The 18,411-nt window shown below is 37.6% G+C and overlaps 1 protein-coding gene across 2 annotated transcripts in view; it reads left to right on the top strand.

The window, feature by feature from the left end:
- LOC119573249 (ankyrin repeat and BTB/POZ domain-containing protein BTBD11-like) overlaps positions 1-2,531 on the top strand; it is a 55,429-nt gene extending 52,898 nt beyond the window's left edge. For both annotated transcript variants that reach the window (XM_037920378.1, XM_037920377.1), the window contains exons 17-19: positions 86-379; positions 566-748; positions 1,043-2,531. In XM_037920378.1, the coding sequence (XP_037776306.1) occupies positions 86-379; positions 566-748; positions 1,043-1,243 (678 nt within the window). In that variant the 3' untranslated portion in view covers positions 1,244-2,531. The remainder of the gene's footprint in view (positions 1-85; positions 380-565; positions 749-1,042) is intronic.
- The last annotated feature ends 15,880 nt before the right edge of the window (positions 2,532-18,411 follow it).

The raw sequence follows: 18,411 nt of genomic DNA, 5'->3' as shown, positions 1-18,411 counted from the left end.
TAAAACACTAAGTGTAGATTCATCTTTAACCAGATATAAGTCATAAGTAATACTCACCCTGACCTTCCTCCTCCCTTCCTTGCAGAACGAAGGGACTTCCCTCCTGCTAGCAGACATCTTCTCCTCCTGCTACGGCAAGGAGGCGATCAAGGAGATCCGCGACACGACCATCTCGGGGGGCGCTCGCATCGACCCCAAGTTCGTCAACAACCCCGAGCTTTCCGACGTCCAGTTCCGAGTGGAGGGGCGGGTGTTCTACGCTCACAAGATCATCCTGGTGAACGCGTCGTCGAGGTTCAAGCAGATGCTGAGTTCCAAGTTCTGCGAGGGCAACCCTCCCATCGTGCAGATTCATGACATTAGATATGACATTTTTGAGGTAAATGTTTTGCCTCTAGTAAGAGTCACAGGAAATATCTTTGATTAGAGCACATTGCATTGAGCTTTTAATCATTAAGAAAAATAGCAGTAGTGAGAAATATCTTAAATTAGAGCACATTGCTTCAAATCATTAAGAAAAAATATGACAAGTTATCCTAATGTTCTTTGTTCTCTCTCACGACAGCTGGTGATGCAAAGCCTCTACAAAGGAGGGTGCGAGAACCTAGAAGTGGAGGCCGGAGACGTGCTAGAACTCATGGCCGCAGCGAACTTCTTCCAGCTGGACTCCCTTCTGCGGTACTGCGAGTCACGCTGCTCAAAGCTGGTTCATTTGGATAATGTCGTGTCCATGTACATTCATGCTAAGGTAACGTTAGCTGGTTAATTCTGATTGAAAAATAATTGAAAGTTGATAGGCGATGGGATAGTAAGATATTTTTAAGAATATTTTTGTAGTTCAAGGCAGTATTTGGGGTTGAGGTAGATTTTTTATGATAATATTCTTGAAGATCTCACTCCTATCTGTATTTGAAGAAACTGTTTTTACCAATGTAAATGACATCATAATTAAATTTTACAAATTCTGCTGGAATTACAACTATTAAACTCATACCAAACTTCCTTATATAAACAGGAATATGACATATCTAAACTCCCACAGGTTTATAACGCCGTCCAGTTACTGGAGTACTGTCAGGGCTTCCTGCTGCAGAATATGGTCGCCTTGCTCACCTTCGACGATTCGGTGCGACGTCTCATCTTTGGCAAGAAGCTGCACAACCACGACGTTCTAGCAGGTCTTCTGATCACCCTGCAGGCGCGCATCAAGGCTCGTTCGTCCCCAAGGGCAGGCAAGAAGTGAGAGGAGTGACGTTATGGAAATGGAATCCTCGAAAAAATCAATTGCTCATTGTCTCCTGTGTGAGGGCCATTCAGTCTGCAAGTTGCGGGTGGCATTGGCTCCTGTAGTAGGACGAAAGCAGGCAGAAAGTGATGGTATAGATTGAAATTATATCATCATGTTCTGAAGGCAAATAATCATAAGATATCCATATTTTACTTTCGATAAACAAAAGAATTTCATGGACTCAGATCATCTGCCTTCAGATTATGCTAACAATCTGTGATTAATTCTTAAAAAGCTTTGTTCAGTATTTACACTAACTATACTGAGTATAAAGTTTGCTACAATACGATGTACTATATCATGAAATCCGTGTGTTTTAGTAGAGTCGCCAGCCTTGTACATAAACTATAATGGCATATCTTATTGTCCATAACATAGCACTTTTGCAGTGCATTAGTTCATATATGTATATATACACCAGGTAGGAGTATGCCCTGCTGTCACAAAGAGGGAGGTGACAGCGAAAGGCCATTTAATAAGAGTATTTCAAATTTAAGGATGTAAATTCGATTATGTACAGAAATGGTTGCGGGTTTCATGGCATCCTCCCGGGATGCAGTTTTCATGATTATAGATTCTAGTTCGAGTGTAAACTAAAAGAGAACGCGCCAAAACCCAACCTCAGGTTGCAGATCAGGAGTTGATTTTTAGGATTACAAAATCAACTTTTTAGTGCTAAACAAGTTTTGCTGCTGCAAGATTTTACAGATCTTCACAGACAGTTGAGTGCCTATCAGTGACCTGACAGACAGTCCAGTGCCGTGGATTTTGTGCCAAAACTTGTGCCAATAAGTGTTTTTATAAGTGCTGCTGATAAGATTTAGGAAAAAATCCCGAAACAGAAATGTAAAAGACGAACACTGCTGAAAAGGAAAGTGATCTGTGAAACATTTCTGAAACTGACCCAGTGTCCGAGTGAAAGGTCTGTCTGCTCAAATATCTCCTTAATCACAGTAGTTTTGTTTGGTGTATAAAGAGGCTGCATTGAAAAGCACGCCTGGAGGAGGAAGAACAAAACTGACTGTTACTGGTGCTGCTTTGTACATGAACTAATTTTTCTGGGATTTAGGACATTGTTCCATTCGACTCAGACATAGTGGAAGTTTGGAACAAAAGTTAGCAGTGTTATCCTAGAAGAAAAGGAATACCAGTGACACACCAATCAGGAATATTATTTGTTATGCTTTGTTATTTTTTTGTAAATTTATTGTGGACTTCTGTCAATGTATTATTATATATCGTACATTTGTACTTTATTTTGACATAAGTATGAATGAGATTTGTGTTTTTTCCACTACTTTTTCTTTTAGAGGAAACATATTTAATACAGAGCTAAATGAAATTTCAAACGTATCGCCTGCATTTCACTGAATGTGCAGTTTCACAAAAAATCCCTTAGCTTTGTGATTATTATTGGATATCAGAAATTAGATAACACGTATATAATTCAGAGAGAGAGAGAGAGAGAGAGAGAGAGAGAGAGAGAGAGAGAGAGAGAGAGAGAGAGAGAGAGAGAGAGAGAGAGAGAGAGAGAGAGAGAGAGAGAAAGAGAAAGAGAAAGAGAGAGAGAGAGAAAAGGAAGGAGAGAGAGAGAGAGAGAGAGAGAGAGAGAGAGAGAGAGAGAGAGAGAGAGAGAGAGAGAGAGTATTCAATCACTTTTTTGTATTATAATATTCTCACAAATTCCAAAATAGTCACGAGCATCCTACCCAATTTCCTGACTACTGAACACACAGCATAGTGTTCTTTAGTTCTCCCAGGATTTCTTTTTAGTGCAATATTACGTTAACTATTTAATTTTCTTTCATTGCATTTACTTCCTAAAGATAAGTATGTTTCCTTCACGAGATTCAAACAATAAACAAGCCAACTTTTTGCCTCCGTATGCTCATCCCTTTACATGTACAGTACCTTGCCCTTGGTCACAAGACCGTCTGGATGGGGATAAATGATTAACGATAGTCTAAGTAGAGGACCTTAATTTTATTTAACGTGAAAGAAAAGAGTGATTATTGTCGTTTTATTAGTCACCGAGTCCAAAAAAACAACTAGATTCTCTCCTTATGGAATTGGTAGCATAAACATTTCACTCTATTGAAAAGGCGAGGAAGGAGAGGCAGGCGTGTCTTGTGGCGAGGTCTTGTAACAGAGCTATTCCGGAACCCCCCCACCCCCACTGTTGTACAATACCACTACCTCAGGTCTACTTGTGTCGTCCTGTGTGTTTGTTTATTTTTGTTGTTATTGTTCTCTGTATATATTGTTCACTGCCAGCTAGAATTCTACAAGTGCCAAGCAGTTTTCTTGCTTCGTTGATGCACTGGATTTGACAAGTGCTCAAGCATACCTATTACGCCCTGCTACACAAGGCAGTTTGTACATACATATAGCAACATAATCTCCAATTATAGTTTAATGATTATATTTCATTTCATTTAAATTGTGTAGTATATAGTTTTCATTTTTTCAAAGAAATTCGACAGCCTTTTTTTCTATTCACTTCCATTTTTTTCTCATTATTTTTCTGCATTTTGCTCTATATAACTTAAGGAATTTATAAATAATGAGACAGCAGTTACTCATTACATGCAGAACAACAGTAACAGAAGTACTATAGATTTTTTTTTACTCTTCACTGAATGAAGTGGTACATAAACTTTTATTTCTCCTCTATACGTCCCACCCTTTAAAATGAACACAAAATATTATGCACACGCAGGGTTTTATTATATAAAACGTGTGTGTGTGTGTGTGTGTGTGTGTGTGTGTGTGTGTGTGTGTGTGTGTGTGTGTGTGTGTGTGTGTGTGTGTGTGTGTGTGTGTGTGTGTGTGTGTGTGTGTGTCTGTGTCTGTGTCTGTCTGTCTGTCTGTTGTGTGTTTGTGTTTTACATGTGTATATGCACTCGCACACACACAGGCATGAACACACATACACACACACGCACACACACAGGCATGAACACACACACACACACACACACACACACACACACACACACACACACACACACACACACACACACACACGCAGAAAACAATGGAAATTCGTTACAGTCATATCGCACCCCCTCTTAAGAGACAAGCGGATCTGGCAAAGAAAATAAACACAGACATAGTTACCAGATACACAAGAGGATTAAGATCTTATATTGAAAATTAACACAAGAAATAGATAGACAAGAGTGATGCACGTTCTCTTAATTTCGCGAGACATCTTAAAACTCTTATTTTAAGTTCCTACATTAACTTTCTAAAATCTCAGGTTGCCTCTCCGCTTCTTTCTCCTGTTTTGCGACTCCCCCCTCCCACCAACCCCTTACAAAAGATACATTCCATCTAAATATTGATACCTTTATATATTTATTGATTTCTCATCCTGTTTACTTTTTGGAGGTGAAAAAACTGATCTATATATTTTTTTAGATATCTTCGTCGAATATATTGGTTTTATTTATTACTTAATAGACGGAATTAGTATTGGAATATTAGCTTATATCAATCTGGAAATTACGTTCTTGCAAAGCTACCGTTTGTGTAACTTTGCAAATACAACTTGTATTACTATTGGATGTACCACTTTTTCTCTCTATTGAGAACGCTCAATACACAGTTCATTCAGAACTTTCATACAAAAAGTCTGGCACTCCACATCTTAGGTTAATTTCATTACTGAAAATAAATCCATAGTTTTTGTTTTTCATTCTCTTACTTTAAGGTTCCATGTAAAGTTATTCTAAAAGAGAGATGATTTCAATAATTACTGTAAATTCAACACCCCCTTTATTTCCTTCCTGCTATTTTCCCCATTAAAAGCAAGAGTAGGTATGCAATTATTGGTCAGAAATGGCTGCATGTGTACAGATTACCACCTACAGTTCAGAGATAACGGGCCTTGGTGTCAGCACAATGCTTTGTCCGTGAAAGTGGATGGACTATCTTAATGTTTGGGTCCAAAAAGCCGTTGTTCTGTCTGCAAGGCAATGCATGATGGCAGACTAATTTGCTGTAAGTTAAGTGCTGTGTATACGTACCGTCCAATAAAATAACCAGGATAAACTGTATAGTCCTCTCATTAATCCTTAAAAAAACAAGTAAAAAGTAATCTTTTATCAGGATAACACTATAAAGGTGAAAAGCAATAAAAATGATGACGATGCAATGGTAAGTTGAATATATGAATATTTATTACTGTTATTTATATAGTAACAGTAAAGCGTGTTATAATCAAACATATAAAGCAGAAAAATAAAAACTACTCAAAATATTTATTTATCTTAGGAACAGTTAAGGACCTAGAAATATTGTAATTCTAGTACAGTATTGGTAATAAAGGATAATTATGAAAATGATAATAAGTGACATTATGAATTATTAACGAAAATAATGATGATGAAATCATTGATGATGATATTAATAAAAAAGCTCTTAAAAATAAAAACAAAAAATAGCAGATGATAAAAAATGCTAATAACGATGAACATACCATCAGAAGAAGAATGATAATATTAAAATGCTATCTATAACAATTTCGATATGGCGATGAAATTGGAATAAGAATAATAAATAAAAAAAATTAAATAAAAATGCCGGACCAAAGGAAATAGATAAAACGTATGCAGAGTTGCTTCCACATCTTTAAATTTTTCATTCTCTCTAACCTCTATTACGGTTATCATTTACCCATTTTATAGCATATATTACGTGAATTATCTGCATTCTGAGGAAGTATCTTGTCTGTTTATTTCAAGCATGAACAAATTCCGTCCTAGAAAGAAATACGACGTGGAAAAGAAAATTGGTGCGCAACAGCACGACATAAAACACGGGAACTTTCAGCAGACGAAGTACAGAGAATGTCTTCCTAACCTGACAGTGCATTACAGATTAGGCTACAAATAATACAAAAAAATAAACATCAAGGAGAAATGGACATTCGTCTGCGAAATAAACAAAAACAAAAACAAAAGAACATTTTAAGCACACGTTAGTAAAAAGGCGCACCTAGGGGAGCCCGCCAGCGGGTTGCCATATTGCCGATATTCATCTGCTATATAGTAAGCCTCCAAAAATAATAGAAGAACATTAGTGTGAAAGTATTTAATGGTTACTCTGTAATCGTCTACTTATTCCAGATAAATCGGAAACGGTACTTAAGTAAGAAATATCTATCACGATCCATGTGCCGACAGTGAGTTTCGAATCCTCGACCGAACACTCGTTCGAATCCCTTTGACAAAACTTCGCTAGACTTTTTTATGTTTTTACTGTAAGGCGAAATTGGCTCATATATTTCTCTCTCCATTTCCTATATATTTTAAGAAACAAATGCTGACTTGGATTCTTACTTTCCCATTTTATATAACTATGAATATGAAATGGTCAAGATTCACAAACAAGGAAAAGTTTGTCTCTATTTTAATCTTAATCTAAAGAAGGTGGCAGTAATTAAGGGTACGGAAATTGGCAAATCTGTTTGGCAGATATAAAAAAGAGACAAGACGCTGTACTTCTTAGAGAGAGGGCCAACTATCGTTAGCTTTTATATGTTTTCACTTTGTGTGCACTTACTCTTCTTACTGTCTACAACGGCTACCTAAAGACAGCGGATAGCAGCTGATATCATAAACCAGGGCTTCTCAACCTGGAGTTCGTTGGGACTTTTCAAGGGGAAAATATTAGACTACTTTCTAAGAGAGAGAGAGAATCACATCATATTGCGTTCAAACATCAACTTTTGTCAAAACACTGGAGTGCCAAATCGTGATGATGGGGGTAAAATGAAATTAATAATAATAAAAAGCAACTGAAATCATTTAAATTCGGATACAGATTTTGCAAAATTTTAATAAAAAGAGCAGCAGAACAAAAGAAGTGGATAAAAAGTCTGTGGAATTTTCGTTCTTTATCCAATATTAACCAATAAATAGTAAACATGTTTATCATCATTTACTCATGTTTATTGCATTCATTGCATGAATTATCTGCATTTTGAGAAAAGATCCTACTTGTTGTTCATTTAAGCATGCATGAATAATTCCGTCCTGGAAACAAAAAATACGATGTCGAAAAAAAATTGGTGCGCAACAGCACGACATAAAACACGGGAACTTTCAGCAGACGAAGCACCTGCGCAGAGAATGTCTTTCTAACCTGGCAGCTACATTACAGATTAGGCTACAAATAATACAAACCAGCATTCTAACATCGAGGAGAAATGGACACCCGTCTGCGCATAAAATAAAACATTAACGGCTTAGGTCCGCATAGGTAACAAGGCGCACCTGCAGTTAACCGCCATCGGATACCAGATACCCGAAATTCGTCTGGTATACGGAAAGTCACCAGAGGGGGGGGGGGAATAATAGTAGGAAGAATAATGTAAAGACATTTAATGGTCGCTCTATATTCGTCTACTTACACAAAATAACTTGGAAATAGCAAACAAGTAAGACAGGTCCATCAAGATCCATATGCCAAACAGGGCGTTTCGAATCCTCAACACAACACTTGTTCGAATCCTTACGTTCGCCTTCTTTATGTTTCACTTAGAGGCATAAGTTAAGTCTCCATTTCCTTTATATTTTAAGAGATCGAATTTGGCTTGATTTTTTTACTTTTCCACTTTATACAACTGAATATATGAAAATGATCAAGATTCACTAGCCTGGAATAGTTTCCCCTACATTGTTTCTGTTTTAACCTTAATCTAAAGAAAATAGCAAATCTGTTTGCCAGACACAGGAAAGAGATAAGACGCTGTTCTTCGTAGACAGTGAGAGGGCCGACTGGGGTTACCTCTTATATGTTTTCACTTTTTGTGCATTCTTGTTACTGTCTACAACGGCTCTCTAACGACAACGGATGACAGATGATATCATAAAGCAGGGCTTCTCAACCTGGAATTCGTTGGGAGGTTTCGCTGGGTACGTAGAAGGTTGTCGAAAAAAGCATATTAGATAGTGATATTTTCAGAGAGAGAGAGAGAGAGAGAGAGAGAGAGAGAGAGAGAGAGAGAGAGAGAGAGAGAGAGAGAGAGAGAGAGAGAGAGAGAGAGAGAGTGGAAGTGGCGGAGATGCAAGTAAGTTAGCGTTCAAAGAGCAACTTTTTATGACATAACACTGGGTTTCCAAATCGTGATACGTTGCCCTCCAAAAACGAGACAGGCACTATAAATGTAAAATATTCCCAAATACAAGTAGCTCAAGTTGCTTTGAAATCTTTGTTGATGTCCCCCAGCACTTACATGTGTGAGCAAGGATTTTCCATACTACTGAACATGAACACCAAACATCAAGCACGACATTATATGTGCCTCTATAATATTGCTCTTCGAATATAGAAATATATACTGAAACTAAATGGTTTATAAAGTTGGTAGTCACTATCACTATCATTTGAGCTCTTCGATGGTAGAGACAGAGAGAGAGAGAGATAGATAGATAGATAGATAGATTGATAGATAGATAGATAGATAGATAGATAGAGAGATAGATAGATAGATAGACAGATAGATAGAATGAGAGAGAGAGAGAAAGAGAGAGAGAGAGGGGGGGGGTATTGTGCCCACCCTTTTTCTCTACTGTCAAGTCCCCCATTTCCCTTACTTCTGGGAAAACCACTCAGGCTTTGTCCAGAGGGGGCACTATTAATCTAACGTCAAGTGTGGGCTCTCCTGTAGTATTCCCTAAGTCATATCCCTGATGAACCCATCCTATAAAAATATAATAATCATAGAAAGGATATTCTCTTTAGCTTTGTTTTCCAATCTGATCTCAAATAATCACTTTGCTTTTGTTCTGTAATTAGATCTATAGTATTTTATAATTTCATTATAGATATTATTACGACTGGATGGTTTTTCTTACCTCTGATATTTAAAGATTTTCAAAACTCTTTCAGGCAGTTACATCACTCCTCTCTCTCTCTCTCTCTCTCTCTCTCTCTCTCTCTCTCTCTCTCTCTCTCTCTCTCTCTCTCTCTCTCTCTCTCTCTCTCTCTCTCTCTCTCTCTCTCTCTCTCTCTCTCTCTCTCTCTCTCTCTCTCTCTCTCTCTCTATGGTTACAATATCAGGGTTTAACACTGTATATTCTTAAAATTTAAACTTCTACTCTGATCACATGTATTACAAACATATTGTTCTTCTTAATCCATACATGCATAATTCAGGAACTTAAATGAATCTCTCCTGTAACAAAATTAATATATATTGGTTTCTTCATTAAAATATCAATTATGTAACCTTAAAATAACAAGTAACATTTAAATATAATAGCTTACCCTTTAATTAAAGAGAATATTTTGTGGGGAAAACAAAGAAAACTTATATTTTGTAGGGTAGACAATTATATTTTACACTGTTTCCTAACCTCAGTCTAATAAAATAAATATATATAGCACAAAAATAATAACACAAAATAATAATACAAATATAATATAATAAAGTATTGTCGGTTAATTTATCGAAAATGACAATCGGGCCTTCCCAGACAATATTTATATCATCAGATTTGTTTTCGTGGGATGACAACGAATCTGATATAATTTTCAGTTGCATTCTCCAGCCGACAATCTTGATGTGATTTGATAAGTCCCGATAGCAGGGGAGGGCATGAAGTAGATCGGGGAAAATGTTTGGTAAAACTGGCTGAAATAATAAGAAAAGAAAACAGAAATGTGTAAAACAAGCACAAAAAACGCTTAAAATCTGACTACGAAACTCTACGGACGCCGCCGCCATTTTTCAAAGTCTACGCACCGACGCGCCAACTTTAGTCGTGGAAAATCTAAGGACATTCACCCCATCTTTTGGTTAACGGAGTACGTGGGTTTCTAACATTACGCAATAACTATACAAGTTGATGGATGCTTTGGGCCACAGTGAAACCTTGTATGGTTATAACTTTTTTTTTTTCTTGTATTGCTAACTTATTTACGTAATTAAGAAAACACTATGTAACGAACACTTTCCAGTTTTATAACACGATTTCCTTTTTCGAAACTCAATATAATATGGGACGTAATTTTCAAATATTTAGAGCAACCACATTTCAGACGATTTGTTTTTCTATTGACGTCGCGACTTGACGCCAAATGGTGTATGGATCATTTATCTTGATGAAATAACACTTTTCATATATGGCTTATTTATACATGCGGATGAATGCATGATTCAAAATCACATTTCCCCTCTACCGTGACATACCTGCGGTTATAAACATTTAATATCCTCATTACCTTCATGGTGGTTGTGCAAGTCCGGGTTGCGATACTACGAGGTGACGGTGTGGCTCTCGGCGTCCCGGGCTGGTGGGCGGTGTCCTGAAGGGCCTGGCTTGGGTTCGTCTGGGTCGTCGGAGTCCTCCCAGTCATCGTCCTCGATGGGGATTGGGGTACGGTGGAGCTTACCACTCTCCGACTGCGGCGGATATAGCTGGCCAGCCTGATGAAAAAATTTATATTTTACGTTAAAATAAAATATACATTATTTTAAGCGGGTTTTGGTGTGTTGGCGCAGGAACAGGTATCTCGCAAAGTACTGGTGGAAGTACTGTGGACGCATGCCAGAACGCTTCACCCAACCCTTGACGTCCCTCCATAAACGCTCGATCGTCTGCGTATGGATCCTGGTGTTGTCGGGGTCAACAAATTTCTCACTATGGTTTATCACATAGTGAGAATACCCTAGATCCTGAAGCGAGCTTTATGTGCCCCAACCGTCGCTATAAATAATACTTCCTTCCCGGACGTACCGCTGGACGAGTGGTATTAATGTAGCGGCGGTTCTGTCCTGTTCCTTAGGATCTACCAGCGGGATCACAAACAACTTCTTCGACTGCCGCTCTATCCCACCGAAGACCCATACCTGACGAAGCATCCTCCCCCTGTTATGCTTCCGCCTCACCAACAGGGTTTCGTCAATCTCGACTTCCACCCCTGGCCCGCCGATGGGTTCTTGCTTCCCGAGCCAGAATTCCGTCACCTCAGAGCAAAAGCTTCTCCAGTCTACCGACGTATTTGGTGCTATGTGGAGGCACTCTATCACTGTCCTGTGGTCCCACGTGTAGTGCAGGAAGTGATTGGCGAACAAAAGCAGCTTCCACGGCGAAATTCTCGAATTGTCGAGAAATGTGCCCTTATAGTCCCTGACACTAAAAAAATATTTAACGTGCAGATACGTTCGGATTTTTTTAAATGTAATTTGTTAGTAATATATCATAGTAATATACAACAGTTAGTAGTATTTAATATATCAGTTACATATCATACCTATAAGAGCACTGCCGCCGGCGTTTATTTTTGCTTACTCTTGTCCATCTACCGCAGTACCAAGTCGGCCGGTCCTCCCGGAGTTTACAAGGTAATTTGCAGTGAGGGCACTCCACAGACGTCGGCAAGATTCCATGGCGACGGAGAAATGCTTTTGCTCTTTCTTCATCATGCAAAAAATCATGAGTAACCTTGAAATAATTAGTATCGCAACCATTGCACAACCCACCTACAGGGACACCTTCCTGATTGGTCGCCATGATGAAAGTGAAAGAACGTGACATTCGAAACCTTTGCCAAAAAATTCGGCTCATGCTTCGATTATATTTTCTAACGACGTTTCGAATATGTCTCACCATTATGTAAGACTAATTTTCATTGACTGGTGTTTCTAATGTGACTTCTGATTGATTGTAGCGTATGGGTAAATTGAGCTTATAAATTATATATATAGTTTTAGAAATACTTATACAACATGTATGTAAGTATGTGTTTATATACATGACTTTTTTTTTTTTAACGGCAGGTTCATCTTTGAGCCGCCGTGGTCACAGCATGATACTTAATTGTAGTTTTCATGTTGTGATGCTCTTGGAGTGAGTACGTGGTAGGGGCCCCAGTTCCTTTCCACGGAGAGTGCCGGTGTTACCTTTTAGGTAATCATACTCTCTATTTATCCGGGCTTAGGACCAGCACTGACTTGGGCTGGCTTGCCCACCCAGTAGCTAAATAGGCAATCGAGGAGAAGTTCCTAGCCCAAGGAACTTCATCGTATCTAGGTTCGATTTACCTAAAATTATTTAACTCAGCGCGCGTGCTCAAATACGCGCGCGGGGGATACGCACTCGCATGCACTTGCACTGATTTTTTATACATATGACTAAATATATATAAATATATTTCAGTATTATGTATATATGCATAACGAAAATGACGTGTTCGGCACTTGAGAAACTAAAGTAAACCCTCGTGGAAATATATATTAATATTACGTCATTTATCTATTAATATATAGTTTGTTGTTGCAATATATGTCAGTGTACTTATTAGATTATTGTTAGTAATAATGACATAACTATAACATATTTATGTACATCATGGAATTCATATATAATGTTATCCTCACAGTCACATCGAAATATAATGTTAAAGTCATAACTGTTTGAGAATGACGATATATATATATATATATATATATATATATATATATATATATATATATATATATATATATATATATATTCATATGAATATATATGTGTGTGTGTGTATGTATGTATGTATGTATATACATATATAAAAGATTGAATAATTATCCAAAAAATATATGAGTAATTTATGACAGGATGTTGCAATAGGTTCCTTATAAGCATAATATTTACATATGTACGGGATGACATCGTAAATCTTGAAGCAATGACGTTTTGAAGATGTAGTTCTACTTGTTTATGTTAATTTTTTTGTAGTTTCTTTTTAATACATGCAATGAAAGTAATGAACATATAAAATATATTTATATGTCTCATACTATGCACTGAAATCGCATTTTATGAATAAGTGTTCACTACATTCCATGCGTAGCAAAAATGCTTACAGTTGGAATGAATATTTTAATCAGTAACAAAAAATACATCGCAATATTTATTTACATTTTAATTTTTTTATCATACACATCTATAAATATACTAGTGAAATGGTCACCTTACATCTGTCACAGTAATTACAACAATGTACATGTTGTTAAGTAAACATTTGTGAAATTACGACTTAACATATAAATAAACACTTTTTCATGTTCATGTTTGTCTAAATCTTTATACTAAAAGCACCATTAAGTACACGAAGAAAATAAATAATTCCACACGAACCCACAGCTAAAAACGTATATGTAACATTATTTAAAATTGAACTTCGGTCACGTCAAATATTTGATATTGTTTATTCTTGTATGTTACAGGCCATGAGTATTGTGCTATATACTGTTATTGTGCCCCTTTCTCACTCTTATGCAAGTGTAAATATACATTCACATACACACATATGAATGAAGAACAAAAAAAAAAAAAAAAAAAAAAAAAAAAAAAAAAAAAAAAAAAAGACCAAGTAAGTAAGGTATACAGAGGGGGTTCATAGACGTGAGAGAGAGAGAGAGAGAGAGAGAGGAGAGAGAGAGAGAGAGAGAGAGAGAGAGAGAGAGAGAGAGAGAGAGAAGAGAAGAAAGAAAGAGAGAGAGAGAAAGAAAGAGAGAGAGAGAGAGAGAGAGAGAGAGAGAGAAAGAGAGAAGAGAGAGAGAGAGAAGAGAGAGAGAGAAAGAGAGGGAGAGAGAAGAGAGGGGAAAAAGAGAGGAGGAGAGAGAGAGAGAGAAGGGGGGAAGAGAAAGAGGAAGAGAGAAGAGAGAGAGAGAGGGGAAGAGAGGGGAGAGAGAAGGAAGGGGAGAGAGGAGAAAGAGAGAGAAAAAAGAGAGGAGAGAGAGGGGAAATGAGTGAATGAGTGAGAGAGAGAGTGAATGAGTGGTAGGGGAGAAGGGGGGGAGAGAGAGGGGGGCGAGAGAGAGAGGAGAGAGAGAGGGAAGAGAGAGAGAGAGAGAAAGAGAGAGGGAAAAGAGGAGAGAGAGAGAGGGATCTCTCCATTTCCTATATATTTAAGAAACAAATGCTGACTTGGGATCTTACGTCCCATTTTATAATAACTTGCATATGAAATGGTCAAGATTCACAAACAAGGGAAAGTTTGTCTCTAATTTTAATCTGAATCTAAAGAAGGTGCAGAGTAATTAAGTGTACGGAAATTGGCAAAATCTGTTTGGAGATAGTAAAAAAGAGACAAGACGCTGTACTTCGTAGAAGGAGCGGGCCAACTATCGTTAGCTTTATATGTTTTCACTTTGTGTGCACTTACTCTTCTTACTGTCTACAACGGGACCTAAAGACAGCGGATAGACAGCTAGATATCATGAAACCCAGGCTTCTCAACCTGGAGTTCGTTGGGACTTTCAAGGGGAAAATCTTTAGACTACTTTCTAATAGAGAAGAGAAGAATCACATCATATGCGTTCAAACATCAACTTTTGTCAAAACACTGGAGGCCAAATCGTGATGATGGGGGTAAAATGGAATTAATAATAATAAAAACAACTGAAATATTAAATTCGGATAAGATGTTGCAAAATTTAATAAAAAGAGCAGCAGAAACAAAAGAAGTGGATAAAAAAAAGTCTGTGGAATTTTCGTTTCTTTATCAATATTAACCAATAAATAGTAAACAATGTTTATCATCATTTACTCATGTTTTATTGCATTCATTGCATGAATTATCTGCATTTGAGAAAAGGGATCCTACTTGTTGTTCATTAAGCATGCATGAATAATTCCGTCCGGAAACAAAAAAATACGATGTCGAAAAAAAACAATGGTGCGCAAAGCACGAAATAAAAACCACGGAACTTTCAGCAGAAGAGCAATGCGCAGAGAAGTCTTTCTAACCTGGCAGCTACATTACAGATTAGGCTACAAAATAATACAAACCAGCATTCTACACGAGAGAAATGGACACCCGTCTGCGCATAAAATAAAACATAACGGCTTAGGTCCTCATAGCGTTAACAAGGCGCACCTGCCAGTTAACCGCCCATCGGATACCAGATACCCGAAATTCAGTTGTATACGGAAAGTCACCAGAGGGGGGGGGAATAAATAGTAGGAAGAATAATGTAAGACATTTAATGGTCGGTGCTATATTCGTCTACTTACACAAAATAACTTGGAAATGCAAAACAGTAAGACAGGTCTCAAGATCATATGCCAAACAGGCGTTTCGAATCCTCAACACAACCATTGTTCGAATCCTTACGTTCGACCTTCTTTATGTTTCACTTAAGAGGCATAAGTTAAAGTCTCCATTCTTTATATTTTAAGGAGATCGAATTTGGCTTGATTTTTTACTTTTCCACTTTATACAACTGAATATATGAAAATGCTCAGAATCACTAGCCTGGAATAGTTTCCCCTACATTGTTTCTGTTTTTTTACCTGAATCTAAAGAAAATAGCAAATCTGTTGCAGACACAGGAAGAGATAAGGACGCTGGTTCTTCGTAGACAGTGAGAGGGCCGACTGGGGTTACCTTTCTATATGTTTTATTTTTGTGCATTCTTGTTACTGTCTACAACGGCTCTCTAACGACAACGGATGAACAGTGATATCATAAAGCAGGGCTTCTCAACTGGAATGTCGTTGGGAGGTTTCGCTGGGTACGTAGAAGGTTGTCGAAAAAAGGATATTAGTAGTGATTTATTTTCAGAGAGAGAGAGAGACGAGAGAGAGACGAGATTGAGTGATGATTGATGAGAGAGAGAGAGAGAGGAGAAGAGAGAGAGAGAGACTCGGACGAGAGAGAAGAGAGAGAGTGGAAGTGGCGGAGATGCAAGAAGTTAGCGTTCAAAGAGCAAATTTTTTAGGACATACCACTGGTTTCCAAATCGTGTGATACGTGCCCTCAAAAAACGAGACAGGCACTATAAATGTAACAATATTCCCAAATAACAAGTAGCTCAAGTTGCCTTTGAATCTTTGTTGATGTCCCCCAGCACTACATGTGTGAGCAGGATTTTCCATACTCTGAACATGAACACCAACATCACGCACGACATTATAGGTGCCTCTATAATATGCTCTTCGAAATATAGAAATATATACTGAAACTAAATGGTTATAAAGTTGGTAGTCACTAGTACTATTCATTGAGCTCTTCGATGGTTTAGAGACAGAGAGAGAGAGAGAAAAATAGAAGATAGATAGATTGATAGATAGATAGATAGATAGAGAGATAGAGAGATAGATAGATAGATAGACAGAAGAGAATAGAAGAAGAGAGAGGAAGATGAGAGAGAGAGGGGGGGGGGTAGGTGCCCACCCTTTTTCTCTACTGTCAAGTACACCATTTCCCTTAACTTCTGGGGGAAAACCACTCAGGCTTTGTCCAGAGGGGGCACTATAATCTAACGTCAAGTGTGGCCTCTCCTGTAGTATTCCCTAAGGTCAAATCCTGAGGAACCCATCCTATAAAAATATAATAATCATAGAAAGGATATCTCTTTAGCTTTGTTTTCCATCTGATCTCAAATAAATCACTTTGCTTTTGTTCTGTAATTAGATCTATAGTATTTTATAATCATATAGATATTTATTACGACTGGATGGTTTTTCCTTACCTCTGATATTTAAAGATTTTCCAAAACTCTTTCAGGCGTACATCAACTACTCTCTCTCGCTCTCTCTCTCTCTCTCTCTCTCTCTCTCTCTCTCTCTCTCTCTCTCTCTCTCTCTCTCTCTCTCTCTCTCTATCTCTCTCTCTCTCTATCTCTCCTATGGGTTACAATATCAGGGTTTAACACTGTAATTCTTTAGAATTTAAACTTCTACTCTGATCACCATGTATTACAACATTATGTTCTTCTTAACCATACATTGCATAAATTCAGGAAACTTAAGAATCTCTCCTTAACAAATAATATATTATATTGGTTTCTTCATTAAATATCCAATATGTAACCTTAAAATAACAAGTAACATTTAAATATAATAGCTTACCCTTTAATTAAAGAGAATATTTTGTGGGGAAACAACGAAAACTTATATTTGTTTAGGTAGACAATTATATTTTACACGGTTTCCTATCAGTCTAATAAATAAATAGATATAGCACAACAATAATAACACAAAATAATAATACAAATATAATATATAAAGTTTGTCGGTGTAATTTATCGAAAATGACAATCGCCTCCCAGACAATATTTTTATATCATCAGATTTGTTTTCGTGGGATGAAATCGAATCTGATATAATTTTCAGTTTGCATTCTCCAGCCGGACAATCTTGATTGTGATGATAAGTCCGATTAGCAGGGGAGGCATGAAGTAGATCGGGGAAAAGTTTGGTTAAAAACTGGCTGAAATAATACAGAAAAGAAAACAGAAATGTGTAAACAAGCACAAAAAACGCTTAAAAATCTGGGGACTACGAAACTTACGGACGCCGCCGCCATTTTTAAAAGTCTACGCACCGACGCGCCCAACTTTAGTCGTGGAAAAATCTAAGGACATTCACCCCATCTTTTGGTAACGGAGTACGTGGTGTTTTAAACATTACGCAAATAACTATACAAGTTGATGGATGCTTTGGGCCACAGTGAAACCCTGTAGGTTAAAACTTTTTTTTTTCTTGTATTTACTCACTATTACGTAATTAAGAAAACAACTATGTAACGAACACTTTCCAGTTTTAAACACCGATTTCCTTTTTCGAAATCAATATAATATGGGAACGTAATTTTCAAATATTTAGAGCAAACACATTTCAGACGATTTGTTTTTCTATTGACGTCGCGGACTTGGACGCCAAATGGGGTATGATTATTATCTTGATGAAATAAAACACTTTTCATATATGGCTTATTTATACAGCGGATGAATGCATGATTCAAAATCACATTTCCCCTCTACCCGTGACATACCTGCGGTTATAAACATTTAATATCCTTCATTACCTTCATGGTGGTTGTGCAAGTCAGGGTTGCGATACTACGAGGTGACGGTGGGGCCTCTCGGACGTCCCGGGCTGGTGGCGGTGTCCTGAAGGGCCTGGCTTGGTTCGTCTGGTGTCGTCGGAGTCCTCCCGTCATCGTCCTCGATGGGGATTGGGGTAACGTGGAGCTTACCACTTCCGACTGCGGCGGATTATAGTGGCCAGCCTGATGAAAAAAATTTATATTTTACGTTAAAATAAACTATACATTATTTTTAAGCGGGTTTTGGTGGTGGTGGCGCAGGAACAGGTATCTCGCCAAAGACTGGTGGA

Source organism: Penaeus monodon, chromosome 5 (assembly GCF_015228065.2).
Source record: "Penaeus monodon isolate SGIC_2016 chromosome 5, NSTDA_Pmon_1, whole genome shotgun sequence".
In the NCBI taxonomy this organism is placed as follows: Eukaryota; Metazoa; Arthropoda; class Malacostraca; order Decapoda; family Penaeidae; genus Penaeus; species Penaeus monodon.
This window is presented reverse-complemented; position numbering and strand designations above follow the sequence as displayed.